The 13,976-nt window shown below is 36.0% G+C and overlaps 1 protein-coding gene across 21 annotated transcripts in view; it reads left to right on the top strand.

Annotated features, from left to right (window-relative positions):
* TIAM1 (TIAM Rac1 associated GEF 1) overlaps positions 1-13,976 on the top strand; it is a 354,474-nt gene that overhangs the window by 315,159 nt on the left and 25,339 nt on the right. For all 21 annotated transcript variants that reach the window (XM_069074990.1, XM_069074987.1, XM_069074981.1 and 18 more), the window contains 6 exons: positions 2,049-2,153; positions 2,830-2,898; positions 3,222-3,347; positions 6,818-6,926; positions 11,888-12,067; positions 12,199-12,317. In XM_069074990.1, the coding sequence (XP_068931091.1) occupies positions 2,049-2,153; positions 2,830-2,898; positions 3,222-3,347; positions 6,818-6,926; positions 11,888-12,067; positions 12,199-12,317 (708 nt within the window). The remainder of the gene's footprint in view (positions 1-2,048; positions 2,154-2,829; positions 2,899-3,221; positions 3,348-6,817; positions 6,927-11,887; positions 12,068-12,198; positions 12,318-13,976) is intronic.

Raw genomic sequence — 13,976 nt, 5'->3', positions numbered from 1 at the left:
AGGGCAGGCTGGGGGGGAGAGAAGTTGGAAGCACCTACTTTTGAAAAGGAAAAGGATCAAAGTAGAGAATAGAACAAGTGGGGGGTGGGATAGGATAGAGGGAAATATAGTCAGTCTTTCACAATATATCCACTATGAAAATATTTTACGTCGCTACTCATGTACAACCTATATTGAATTGCTTATCTTCCCAGTGAAGATGGGTGACAAGGGAGGAAGGGAAAGAATCTGGAATCCAAAGTTTTAAAATAAAATGTTTAAAAATATATATACATTATTATTATTATTATTTTACATTTAACTGGGAAATGAGATATACAGGCATTGGGGCATAGAGATCCACCGTGCCCTACTGGGGATGGGGGAAGGTATGGGAGAGAGTAGATTGGGGGAGGGGATATTCAGTGGGAATGCTGTTTTGGGGTGGTGGGTAGGGAAAATTGGGGAGAAAATTTGTAACTCAAAATCTTGTGGAAATGAATGATGTAAACTAAAAAATAAAAAAAGAGAAAAAAAAAAGAAAGTGCACCAGAGTAGGAATCAGGAGTCCCTGGTTTGAATCCTATAACCAACTATTTGACCTTGGGAACGTCATTTTTCTACTTTGTGAATCTATTTCCTCATATGTAAAATGGGAATAATAATAAACTTATATATTCAACAGAGTTATTTTCAAGATCAAATGAAAAAATATTTGTGGAAACATTTTTTAAAATATAAAGCATTGTATGAATAAGGTACAACACTGAGATATTTATTGTTAAGGAGCAAAAGGGTGACTCAAGACAATATGAGTTAATGGGTAGAAAGTTGGCCTCAGAGCCGAGAAAATCCGTGACTCAAGGCAATTCTCGAAGACTGTAGTTGCATGGCAGTTAGTCCATCAACAAGCATTTATTTGGTACTTCCTATGTGCCAGGCTGTAGGGTCAACACTAAGTGGTTTCTTGTGCCAGCTCTAGAATGATGTGTAAGACAGTGAAAGTGTGATTTGTAATTGTGGTCCAGGTGAGATTAATCAATGCAATCCGTTTATTGATACTATAAGCAAGGTTTTTATAGCATAATGTAACAAAGAAGGTAATTATAGGTCACTAAGTTTTCTAATACTGCTTTGTTCAGTTTCAAGATGCCAGACGGTGATGTCAATTAGGCCTTGACGGTTATCAATGTCCTTACTGTTTCCATACCCAAAGAATAGTATCTAAAAATGTAAATAATTGTGAAAAGCAACTAATGTCTTCTAGCTGGAACCCCAGAACAGGGCAGTGCCCTGGATCTCAGATATCAGGAAGGCTCTGATTTACAGCTTCTTCTCATGGAAACACCAGGACTAGACAGTTTGGACTGGTTGCATCACTGGAAAACCCGGAGCTAACTTATCTAGGACCAGCCTGATTCCTGGGTCAGGTGTTTTGGCTCCCTTCACCAGGCAATGCTAGGCACTGGGGTTTCAAAAAAGAAAAAAGAAAACAGATCCTACTTTCAGGGAGCTCACTGTCTAATGGGGAAGACAATATGGAAACAACTGTGTACAAATGAGATATATGGGATAAATTTGAGATAATCAATAGAGGGAAGGTACTAAGATTAAGGAAGACTGGGAAAGGATTCTTGCAGAATGTGGGACTTGAGCTGAGACTTGGAGGAAGCCAGGAGGCAGAGATTAGGAGGAACAGAGTACTAGGCCTGGGGAACAAGCAAAGAAAATGCACAGTCAGGAGATGGAGGGTGGTGAACAAAGAACAGCAAGGAGGTCAGCGTCACTAGATAGAACATAGAATACATTGGGGAGTGTAAGGTGTTAGAAGACCTGAAAGTCAGGAAAAGACCAGGTTATAAAAGGTTTTAAAAACCAGTCTGCATTGGTAAGGGATTTGCACTATTAGGAACTCCTTACACTGATGAAATCACAAGTTTTGGCCAGGAAAAAAAGGTGCTAAGACAGGTGTCTGTATTAAAATTTTAAAATCCACTACTAATCAGTAAAGAGTAGGATGCTACATTTTGACAGGGATGAACCCTTCTGACCTAAGCTTACTTCCTCAGGAAAGCACTGGACCCCAGCTGGTGACCATGAGACAACTAACAGATGCAGATAAGCTACGCAAGGTTATTTGTGAACTTCTTGAAACGGAACGAACCTATGTTAAAGTAAGTCTTTTCCTTCATTTTTCCTCTCCTCCCCTCCCTTCCCTTCCCCATGTCTTACCTGTTCCTATCCCTGGTCTCCACTCTCCAGTATGTATGTAAGGTTTTTAAAATTTTTTTATCTTTATTAATTTTAATAATTATATTTTATACATTTATATATTATAATTAATCAGTCATTAATTTTCAATCTATTTAAGTTTCATAAGAGCAGGAACTCTCTTTTTTCTTCTTGTCTGTAGCCTTCTATCTGGAATAGAGGTGACCTTTAATAAATATCGATTGATTTTAAGCTCATGATTAACTCATGCTTAAAAGGAGTAGTCAGAAAACACATAAACTCTAATAAAAATGTAGTAGCTAGAGAAGGAAGAGGGCTGATTTTACTTTTGTATCTTTAAAAAATATAAACCCCCTTACCTTCTGAATATTTACAGTTGTAATAAATACACAGCTTACCCAAAAGCATACCTTGATATTTAAAAGTGTGAATTTAAGGCAAGCACATATTGATTATTATTTTTCTGTATCATGAATCTTTGCTAGAAACTTAGGTTCCCTGTGAACTGTTTTGTAATATTGAATTTCATTTCTAATGACAGAAATTTAGGATTTTTTCTGTATTGTTTCTTTATATGCTTTTATTTATTTATTAAAGAGTATTTATTTAAACCCTCAGGATTTAAACTGTCTCATGGAAAGCTACCTGAAACCTCTTCAAAAAGAAACTTTCCTCACCCAAGATGAGGTATGGTGCTAATTGTATTAATGTTGCTAGATACATATGGTTAAATTCATAGCCATTTTGATTTGGAGGGTTGGAAACAAGGATGATTGGAAGAATGTTTTAATGCATTTAATCATATCAGACAGGTGAAATACTGCCTTTTAGTTTGTTTCCTTGTGCAAGTATGAGCTCTAACTTGACTGCAGGATCATTATTTAAATTTGGGAAAGTAAAAAACAATCTAGTACTTTTTTTTTTCTTTGAAAATTCTATTTGAAAAGATGAGAATGAAATTTTTAAATTCTTGTGAGAACTTTGATGGATCAAGGTCTTTCTTTTTTTAGCTCGATGTGCTCTTTGGGAATTTAACTGAAATGGTGGCATTTCAAGTAGAATTTCTCAAAACTTTGGAAGATGGAGTAAGATTGGTTCCTGATCTTGATAAACTTGAGAAAGTTGACCAGTTTAAGGTAAGCAGAAACACTAAATAATATAAGATTCCATTAAGAAGTATCTCCTCATTCGTTACAATCCTTCTTTATAACCTGACTAATGTCTAGTGTGAAAGTATTTTCAGATCCTATACTTGATTGCATGCTGCCATGGTGGGGAAGGGGAGGAGAGGAAGGGGGAGAAAATAGGAAACTCAAGGGATTGTGGAACTGAATCTTGTAAACTAAAAGTAAATAAACAAATTTTAAAAGAAAAAAAAAAGTATCTCATCACATACCATGACTTCAGTAATCTGCCCCACTAGTCCCCTACTCCTATACACTTTTTTCCTTATATCATGGAAAAAGAGTAGCAGAGATGTAGGAAGTTTTGCTTTGTGCCTCGCACGGTTCATCTGTAGACTCACTGGGAAGGAAGCCTAAGTAGAACACGAGAAGAGTATTGTGTCTTGTCTGTCTTACTGAGGTAAGAACATTATATTTCATATGAAATGGGCTGAAGAAATCCTTGATTCTAGTTTCAAAAAAAATCATCTATCTTAATCTCTTATGTGAGAAAATTTACTAATGGAATACTGAGGTAAGTTTACTTTGAAAGGTAGCAACACATTTGATTTTCTTAATTCATCAAAAATCTTTCTAAATTAATCTTCAATGCTGCACTCTAGGAATATATCTTAAGATATAGTGTCATGAGAACACCTTTTATCTCTTCTCTTCCTCTTGAAACAGGTATGCATTTTCAGTTGTGGGTCCTAATCCATCAAATCTCTGTGATACCTGTGATCCCTAAAGTACTTCTCTGGTTTTACCTTGTTTATTATCTTTACTTTTGTGTGTAGATTTGTTTATAGATTTCTGAGGCTATAGGTTTTATTTGTGGCTTTCTTCCTACATATTTTCTCTTTTGAATTTTTTATCCTCTCCTATGTTGTTCTTCCCATGTTATACTTAAATCAGTCAATTTTTTTAAAGTGCTTATTGTATGCTAGGCACTCTTTTAAATTCTGGGGATACCAAAATTAAAACAGTTCTTGCCCCCCAAGGACCTTGCCTTCTAATGGGGGAGATAGCATGTGTTTTGTACACAGACATGTCTTTGTGTATGTATGTATGTATGTGTGTATGTGTGTGCATGTCTATGTGTATATGGTATGTATCCAAGTGCACTTTGCCTCAGATTTATACAGAAAAGTTTCTTTCCACCCTGTCTTCCTTTTTTTCTGTAGCATCATCAGGGTCACATTCATAAGACTCTAGGCTAAAGTGTTTTTTATCAGCCTTTCTTTGGCAAACTTCGTCTGTGTGTGAGTCCATATTTCCTCTATTTTAAACTGTCATCCATTCATTCAAACCCCATTCTCAGATACCATCTTTTTAGAGTTAACAATTCACTTTCTATATCTGCCTTTCTTTTCTGAAACTCATAGCTTTAATCATCAATAGTAAAGAAAAATCGCCTGCCCCTCAGTTTCTCAGTTTTTTTTATTAGGACTGTGATCTTTAGCAGTGCATTCTAGGTCCTCAAATAGTATCATTTGGCTCCATAGAAAGCAAATGTAGATGGTCATAATCAGGTTTGAGAAGTCTCTAGATTCTTCATCTATCTATATCTATCTATACATATTATATGTGTGTATGCTTGTGTGTGTGTATGTCTATATATATATATAATTTCCATAAGACACAAAACCCCCTCTGTTATGTATGGCAGGTTCACATATAGTTGCCTTTGTAATCTTTTGAATAAAGTTGCCAACCAAAAGTACTTGGTTCTTTCTGGTTTAATATTAATAATCAGAGCATTGTTAGATGGAGTTATCTGTGTTGTTTTATCTTTCAAGGAATCTTATATAATTTGGATGTCATATGTGAGAGACACCTTGTTGGAAGAGAATGTTGAAGATATTTCACCCTACTGCTATAGAATATTGTTCATGAAAACCTTTTGGTTTCCTTTCATCAAGGATGTACTTAATACATGGATAGATTATTCTTCTAAAAATTTGTATAGATAGAAAAGTTAAATGCATGGGTCATTAGTTGTTGATATTTTCTGAGTTGCCTTGATAAGGCCCAAGTTTTTCAAGGCTTTGTATTTTCTTACGAATTCTTAAAAATTGATGACAGCATCCTCCAAAATTCTTGCCTTTAGCAAGGTTTTCTTTGTGTGTACTTAAGCTAGGATGGCTGCTCTTCCCTTCTCTTTCTTTAGACCCATTTCTACTTCCTCATATAGCATATCTGGGAGTCCATAGCCACCATCTCTATGATAGAGTCTGAATGGGGTGGCTCCATAGTTGTTAATGGAGAAATGGGCTTATAATAAGGAAATCTACAAAAGTTTTCTGTTTTTCATCTGTTTGTTGTTCCCCTTCCAGTTTGATTCTTTAACGTCCTCCGAATAATTGGATTAGTTTAATCTCTTATCAAGTTTTCTGTAAACCTTTTTCCATTTATGGCTTTTCACTTCTTTTACTTCTTGTAAGTTCATACCATCATTTTCTGTAGGCTCACAAACAAACTTATTGTGTTTAAATTCTATTTTCTTTGGCTTCCATGTCATTCCTTTTGGGAAGATCAAGCGTTTAGTGAGTTAGAGGAGTTAATTCTTTTGGCCTCTTTCTTACGGCAGTTGATTTATATTGCTTAAACACCTGGGCATCATTGACAAAGAGATGGTCTAAAACACATGTAGTATTTTGAGCAATATCCAACCTAGTAGAATTCTTCATATTACCTAATTTTTTTAGTACTATTTATCATTTAAAACCTTTGATTTTGATTTCAATCTAAAGTCCCTGAAGTACATTTCAGGAGTAGGAAGAAAAAGAAAAAAAACCACATCTCTTATCAGTGCAAGACCTGCAGGGTTCTTCCACAACTCTCCCTCTCCCCAAATACAAGTGCACCAATTACAAGCTGACTTTGACCTCTTAAAGGATAGAAGAGGCAGGAATAAGAGAGAGTGATTAAAGAGCTCTCCTTTGAGGTTGTGGATTTTTCCTTTTATTTTGTTTTATTACCCTATTACTGGTATGATGAGGAGAAAATAAATTTTAAGTTTCTTGATTCTCTCTGAGCAGTTCCTTGATCTCATATAGCCACTATCTCTTAACTGACTTTCCCTACTTGTATTTCACATTAGCAATTTTTAGCATTGCAGCCAGGAGATAACTGTTTAAGATAAAATTCTCCACCATCATCTCATCAAGAACTGTCCATGAAAAACATAAGTATGAGAAAATAATTATAACTACCACTGATATTTAGAGCAGACAATAGAGTTTTACCATATAAATTCATATTTGGATGTTCTTTGCACATCAATTCAAGGCAAATCATTGAGTAAAACATATTAACTAAGATCAGAAATTGTGTTTTACCTGTGACATTGATCCAGAGATAGGGGACTCAGAGCTAAACCGTTGGATTGGTGAGAATGCTAAAAGTGGGCAAAATTAACCTTTTTTTTTTTTCTAATGTAGAAAGTACTCTTCTCTTTGGGGGGATCCTTTCTGTATTATGCTGACCGTTTTAAGCTATACAGTGCCTTCTGTGCCAGCCACACAAAAGTTCCTAAAGTCTTGGTAAAAGGTAAGATATACAGGGATTTCAGTAATATCTCATCTTGCTACACAGTGATGATAACTTATACTAAAGGGACATAGTTTATTGTAGTTGGTAAACTGTTGATGATCATAGTAGGGGGAATCCTAATGTACAGCAAAGAGTAAAATCTTAAAAAAAAAACTGCCCATAATTCTGCTTAATGAGGAGCAAAATAGTTGAATATCTTAATGTACTCACTAATATGGAGTTACTTATGATTTTCTTTGGAATAGTCAAGATGCTTTTGTGTTCAGATTGATAGATGGAGGATTCAGAAGTAGTTTTGTTCTTATTTCTGTTACTGATTGGCTGTATGATTTTCATTATATTCATAAACACTCCAAGAATTAGGTATCTATCTCAAGTGTTGTTATTGTCAATGCATTTCATGCCACCACTAGTACTACAAAATTTATTGCAATTATTGATATGAATTTCTTGAATTATATGCTGTGCAGGACAAAAGTAGTGGTCATATGTTTGCAGCTAACCCATTTTTGGAGTATTCTTAGAATACTCTTTGAAGAGTTTTAATTTCTACAGAGATAAATTTCTATATTCAAATAATGGTTATTTTTGCTACTGACGAAGAATTAGAGGAAAATTTCATAGATAGGCAATGCACTTCCAGGAATCTTAGGAAAAACCACAAATTACTAAGTATTATTTTCTTTTTAATTAACTTATTAACCAAAAAAAAGGTGCCAAACAAACCCCTGTATAGATAAATAGGTAATTGCCAATATTTGGTAATGTTCATGTTTGCTATTAAGGAGAGCTACCTTGTTTTGATTCCAGATGAATATTAATAGGTTACTACAGATATTGTTCAAATAAAAGTGTCTGCCTAGAAAAATATTTTTAAGCCTCAGCCAGTGGCTTACTTATGAAAGTCAATATTTGAAGTATATAACATTACAGTGAAGTAGAATTTGGACAGAGTTTTGACAATTTTTTTGTAATGAGATTTGACCTATACCTGGGATGTTTGTTCTTGTGTTATACTGTATGTATTATATTGTTTATACATTCTTATCTTTATTATTTATTAAATTCTCATTGTTCCTCCCTAGATTGACTGGTTTTTAAGTCATAGAAACTCTTCAAACCATCTATTAAGTTGTAGAGGGGCTCTGAGCTTTTTCAATACAAAGAGTACCTCCAGCAATGAAATTACACAGCTTTTAAAGGGTGAAAGGAAGTGTCAAGTTGTTGAATTAACCTTTTAGATCTACAATAATTCTAGACTTTTTAAGGTTTAAAACATATCATGGTATTTGAATATTATTCCTGTTAATGATAATAATAGCTAGTACTTATATAGCACTTACTGTGTGTCAGGCACAGAGCTAAGTGCTTAATGATTTTTTAAATTTTCCTTTATTTTAGAATGAATCTGGGAGATAGATGCTATTATTCCTATTTTATAGAAGGGAAATTGAGGTAAAGAGAGGTTAAGTGACTTGCGCAGGGTTACACAGATAATAAATAACTGAGACTGGATTTGAGCTCAGGTCTTCCTGACTTCAGGTTTGACACTCTATCCACCCTATCACCTAACTGCCTAAACTAAGTACTACTAATACTAGCTAATACTAGGTATTACTAGTATTAGGGGCATTGAAAAGGGAGATACCTCAGCTCTTCCTTAGAAGCCAGTCCCATGAAAGTCCATCTTTTATTTATTAACAAAATGAGATTAAAAGATATACAGACTATTTGGAGACATTTTTATATTAATAAAAGCCCACATTTGGGATAAACACAGTAAAGCACAAAGATCTGATGGAGCACCCCCAGGAGGTACTTTAAATGACTATCCTATTTTTTTGCTATCCTATGAACAGTGGTTGATTTGGTACCCATGGTCCATGTATCTGGATCCTAGAAACCTTCTAGAGACATTTACCAGAAGAGCAAAGCTATATCTTTCACAAAAATCTCTCTTGTCCTGGCCTAGGTTGCTTATTCTGGAGTTGCATTTCAGGACAATATTTTCTAGCACATTATCAAAGATTCTGATCTTTTTGGTGGGGCAGCTTTTGCAATTTGTAAATGATTTAATTGTAAAGAGCTAAAGTCACCCTAAAATTACTCTAGTAACCAGGCCTTCTGACTCTCTTTGAGCCATTCTACTAGAACATTGGTCTCCAAAATAAGAGCTAAAGCCCAACCCCCAGATATGTGATCAACCACTAAGAGGGTGGGAAAATGAGTTGCATCCTTCCCTCCTCATAATAAGCAGTTATGGAGTTTGTTTTAAACATAACCATGCTTACATTGATCCTCCAAAAATTCCCCAGTCCTCTCACTCAGTATTGTAAAGTCCCTATCCTCTCTCTACACTAAGCCATAGCCCTCTTGTGACAATTATAACCTGAGCACTACCCAGGTACCCACAGCCAATGGCTGCACAGGTACCATTGGGAAAATTCTCACCCCTATTATACAGATATCCCTTTAGAGTAGATAGGTTCTTGGGGCAGCTAGGTGGCATAGTGAATAGAACACCAGCCCAGGAGTCAGGAGGACCTGAGTTCAATTATGGCCTCAGATACTTAACACACTTACTTAGCTGTGTGACCTTCTTAACCCCAATTGTCTTTCCTTTCCCCCTCCAAAAAAAAGAGTAAATAGGTTCTGTGCTCCAGGGCAGTGACCAGTGAAATGAATGAAAGTCCAATCTCTCCCCTTTTTGTTTTGAGTTGCATTGGAAGAGCAGATGTGGGTGCCTTGTGATTTTCCTCACAGATATCATTATCTTATCTTTCCCCTACAAACCTGTCCTTCTGCCACACTTTCCTATGCTAAAGAGGATCCTTCTAGTTACCTAGTTTCACTACCTTGGTGTTACCTTCAGCTCCTTGCTTTGTAATCTCACATATCCCAGTACTTGTCAAATCTTGTTATTTCTCTCCCTCCAACATTTCTTTAATCCATCCAATTCTTTCTGTTCACATAGCCAGCACCTCTTGTCTATTACAATATCTCCCCTTTCCAATCCATTCTCCACACAGGAGTCAAAGTGATTTTCTCAAATGTTGATTTGCTTAAGTCGTTCAGTAAACTCCAGTAATTCTCTGTTGCCTCTAGGGCATGGGTGGGGAACATGTGGCCTGGAGCCCACCTTTGGACTTCTAGTCCTCAAATGCAACCCTTTGACCGAAACTTTGATTTGGTCAAAGGGCAGCACTTGAGGACATAGAAGTCTAAAGGTGGCCTCCAGGCCACAGGTTCCCTACCCTGCTCTAGTATCAAATATTATTTCAGTTTCATATCATCTTCTGAGGTTTTTCATTTTTGTTTAAGTTTTGTATTGTACACATAATTAATCTAGTAGTACATATACATATAAGTAAACATGTACATGTGATGCCCAATTAAATTTTTTTTTTTTACTAATAGAGAGTGTGCAATCCACAACACTATTCCAGAGGATTATCAAATTTCATTCTTAAAGTCTCAGCACTAATGTCCTTTCTATCTTGGGTCATTCTCCTAAACAATAAGAATAGGAAGAAATTGTCAGAAACAGCCTTGTTTGGACTAAATTAATTTTTTTCTTTTCTTTTTGACTAGAGGACTTATAATTTGAATTGCCTTTATTCCTAGTTCTCTCACTCCACAACTCCATTCTTGGTGTTGGAAAGATCACTTTATTTAGGGTGCTATCCTACAGTATTTGACTTACTAATTATATAAAGACTCATGCTTTCCCCGTGCATTCTTTTTTTTTTCTTTTTGGAGGGGGGAAGGTAGGGCAATTGGGGTTAAGTGACTTGTCCAAGGTCGCACAGCTAGTTTTTGTGTTAAGAGTCTGAGGCCTGGGGCGGCCAGGTGGCTCAGCAAGTAAGAGCACTGGCTCCAGTGTCGGGATGACCTGGGGATCAAATCCAGGCTCAGATACTTAGCATCACACCCAGAAAATAACTGGTCATGTAACCTTGAGCAAGTTACTTAACCCCGATTGCTTCATTAAAAAAAAAAAAAGAGTCTTAGGTCGGATTTGAACTCAGGTCCTCCTGACTCCGGGGTCAGTGTTCTCTATTCACTGCGCCACCTAGCCACCCCCATGCATTCTTTTAAAATCACCAGTTACATCATATAAAGAATTAGGTCATTAGTAATAGTTTATATTTCTAAAATATAAATATATTTATTATATTATAAAATAGAAATGTAGAATATATAAAATATAAAATACATGCATTATCTCATTTGATTGTCACAACAACTGGTTAAGGTATGCCAAATAGCATTATCTTTATATCATAGAAGAAGAAGCTGATGTTCCTTTTGGTTAAATGACTTTCCCAAAGTCATCTGGCAAGTAAGTGGTACAGCTGGAATTCAGCTACAGCTATTTCCGTTGTAATATACTGCCTCTTTGGTGAGAATGCTTTACCAGTCACATTAGATCATATTTAGGTTCTTTCTCTGAGGCAACTCCTCCTTCCCTTAATGTTTTATTGACTAATTTATTGACCTACTGCAGTTCGTAATGATAGGAGTCAATAGGACAATAAGGAAGCAAAGGTAATGATATTTACAGATAATATAAAAGCTCTAAGCTTCCTCCTCCCTCTCATGAACAGCTAAGAAACAGAGATGGGTTTATGAGTTTCACCTACTTTTTTTCTTCATCCTGCAGTGGAGGTGCTACAGAACAAGAAATGTTCAAAGGCAAGAAACTAAGGGAAAGAAGAAAAAAAAGCATCAACCCCTGAATAAACACTTATATCTAGTTACTTAGATGTTATTCTTTAGGTGGTTTAATATGAAACATTTATTTGATTCACAGGGAAATCCTGGTTTCAGTTTTTTTTTTTCTCCCCATATATACATTCTCTTCCTCCCATCCCTAAAAAAAGAAATCTTGGGCTAAAAATGAGTAAAATTATGAAAGGAATAATTTGAGCTTTCCACTGATATTTAAATTTTTCTAGCCAGGACAGACACAGCTTTCAAGGCATTTTTAGATGCTCAGAATCCTGAACAGCAACATTCATCTACTCTGGAATCTTACCTCATCAAGCCGATCCAAAGGATCCTCAAATACCCTCTTCTATTAAAGGAGCTCTTTGCCCTTACAGATGAAGAAAGTGAGGAACACTCTTACCTGGACGGTAAACCAGTTTTTGTTAGTGCTTCACCACCCTTCTTATCTTTTTTTGAAAGTCTATTATTCTGTATGTGAAGAATCCCTATGAATAGCAATTTTTTCCTCCTTTTATACATTCATGATTTTCCCCCACAGTGGCCATCAAAACAATGAATAAGGTTGCAAGCCATATAAACGAAATGCAGAAAATCCATGAAGAGTTTGGTGCCGTATTTGACCAGTTAATTGCTGAACAGATGGGGGAGAAAAAAGAAGTAAGGACTTCATTCATAGATGTGTGTGTGTGTGTGTGTGTGTATGTTCCTTTTTTTTTCCAATTCTTTGTCATGGAAGATGGGTTTATGGGTTTCTGGGAGAAAAAAGAAAGGATAAATTGAGACATCGAGGTGATGTTGAAAACAAAAGATATCAATAAACACTTATTTTTTTAAAAGTTTAGAAATGTTACTGGCAGCTGTGTGGGATGGATCAGAGAAGGCAGAAACTTTAGGCAGGGGGAGAAAGAAAGCAATTGAAGACTATTTCAGTAGTTCAAGGATGAAATAGTGAGGGCCTAACTAGGGTGGTAGAAATATGAATGGAGGAAAAGGGACAGATGGGAAAGATATTACGGGGGTAGAATCAACAAAACTTGGTCACCGATTGGCCCGGGTGAGGGAGTGTGAGTAGCTGAACATGCCTCCAAGGTTACAAATCTAGGTGTTGTAAGGAGAGTGGTACCATCCCCCAAAATAAGAAAGTTACAAAGAGAGGGTTGGTTTGGGGAGAAAAATAATGAATTCTGTCTTTATCATCTGTAATAGGGGGAAAAAATGACCATGTAGTAGAGTTTGTAGCAGCCAAAGAAATGAATGCTAAATATGGTCACACAGGCACCTTACACAAAATTCAGAGAAAAAATTTATAGATTTGAAGTTGCAAAGGACCTTAGAGGCCATATAGACCAGCTTCCTCATTTTACAGATGAGGAAACTGAGGCCCAAGGAGAGCAAGTGAATTTCCCAAGCTCTGCCTACAGAAAATAGAATTCAAAACCAGGTCCTCTGGCTCCAAATCGATTTCTCCTTCTACCCCAGCACATGGCTTCAAATAGGTGTGATCTCAGAGAGAGACTGTAAAAGGGACTATACTCAAGAGAAGAAAAACAGTGCATTCTGAAGAACTTAGATTTTGAAATAGCCTGTACAGAAAAACTGAAGCCTTATTAGAGTGAAAGAACACCAAAGAAAAAAGAAATAGCTAAAACTTAAAAATAAAATAAAAACCAACCAAAATAAGAAGTGAACCAAACAGAATGGTGATACACATTTCAAATCATGTAGAACAACTAAATCAGCTAAAGTACCAAAAGTCAAAGTAGGATGAGGGTGGGGAGGAAATGTAAGTTTTTTTCCCCAGAGTAATAATGATTACATTTGAAGGTGTTAAGCAGAAATCAGCAGTTTTGAGGAAATCACAAGATCAAGTGCAAAAGAGCTTGAAGATAGTAGATAGATCCCATGAAAAATTAAGCAAGAATTGAAAGATGGCTCTAAAAAAGAATGCTAACAATGAAGAAAACAACCACTATGGAAAAATACAATATGAAACCTTAAGATAATAAAATATATATATATATATATATATATATATTTTTTTTTTTTTGCTTTTTGGAGGGGGAAGGCAAGGCAATTGGGAGTAAGTGACTTATCCAAGGTCACATGGCTATTAAGTGTTAAGTGTCTGAGGCCGGATTTGAACTCAGGTTCTCCTTACTCCAGGACCAGTGCTCTATTCACTGCGCCACCTAGCTGCCCCCAAAAGTATTTTTGTTATAGCAGAAAACTGAATTGTACCGAGTTTCCCCGACAATAAGACCTATTCCAAAAATAAGCCCTCCCCTTACTGTGTAAGATTCCTCTAAAATAAGCCCT

The sequence above is a fragment of the Petaurus breviceps genome, unplaced genomic scaffold (assembly GCF_028583685.1).
Source record: "Petaurus breviceps papuanus isolate PSGF00001 unplaced genomic scaffold, PetGlider_PUasm1.0 90897, whole genome shotgun sequence".
Classification (NCBI taxonomy): Eukaryota; Metazoa; Chordata; class Mammalia; order Diprotodontia; family Petauridae; genus Petaurus; species Petaurus breviceps.
The sequence above is the reverse complement of the archived record's forward strand: the minus strand, read 5'-3'. Positions and strand labels throughout refer to the sequence as shown.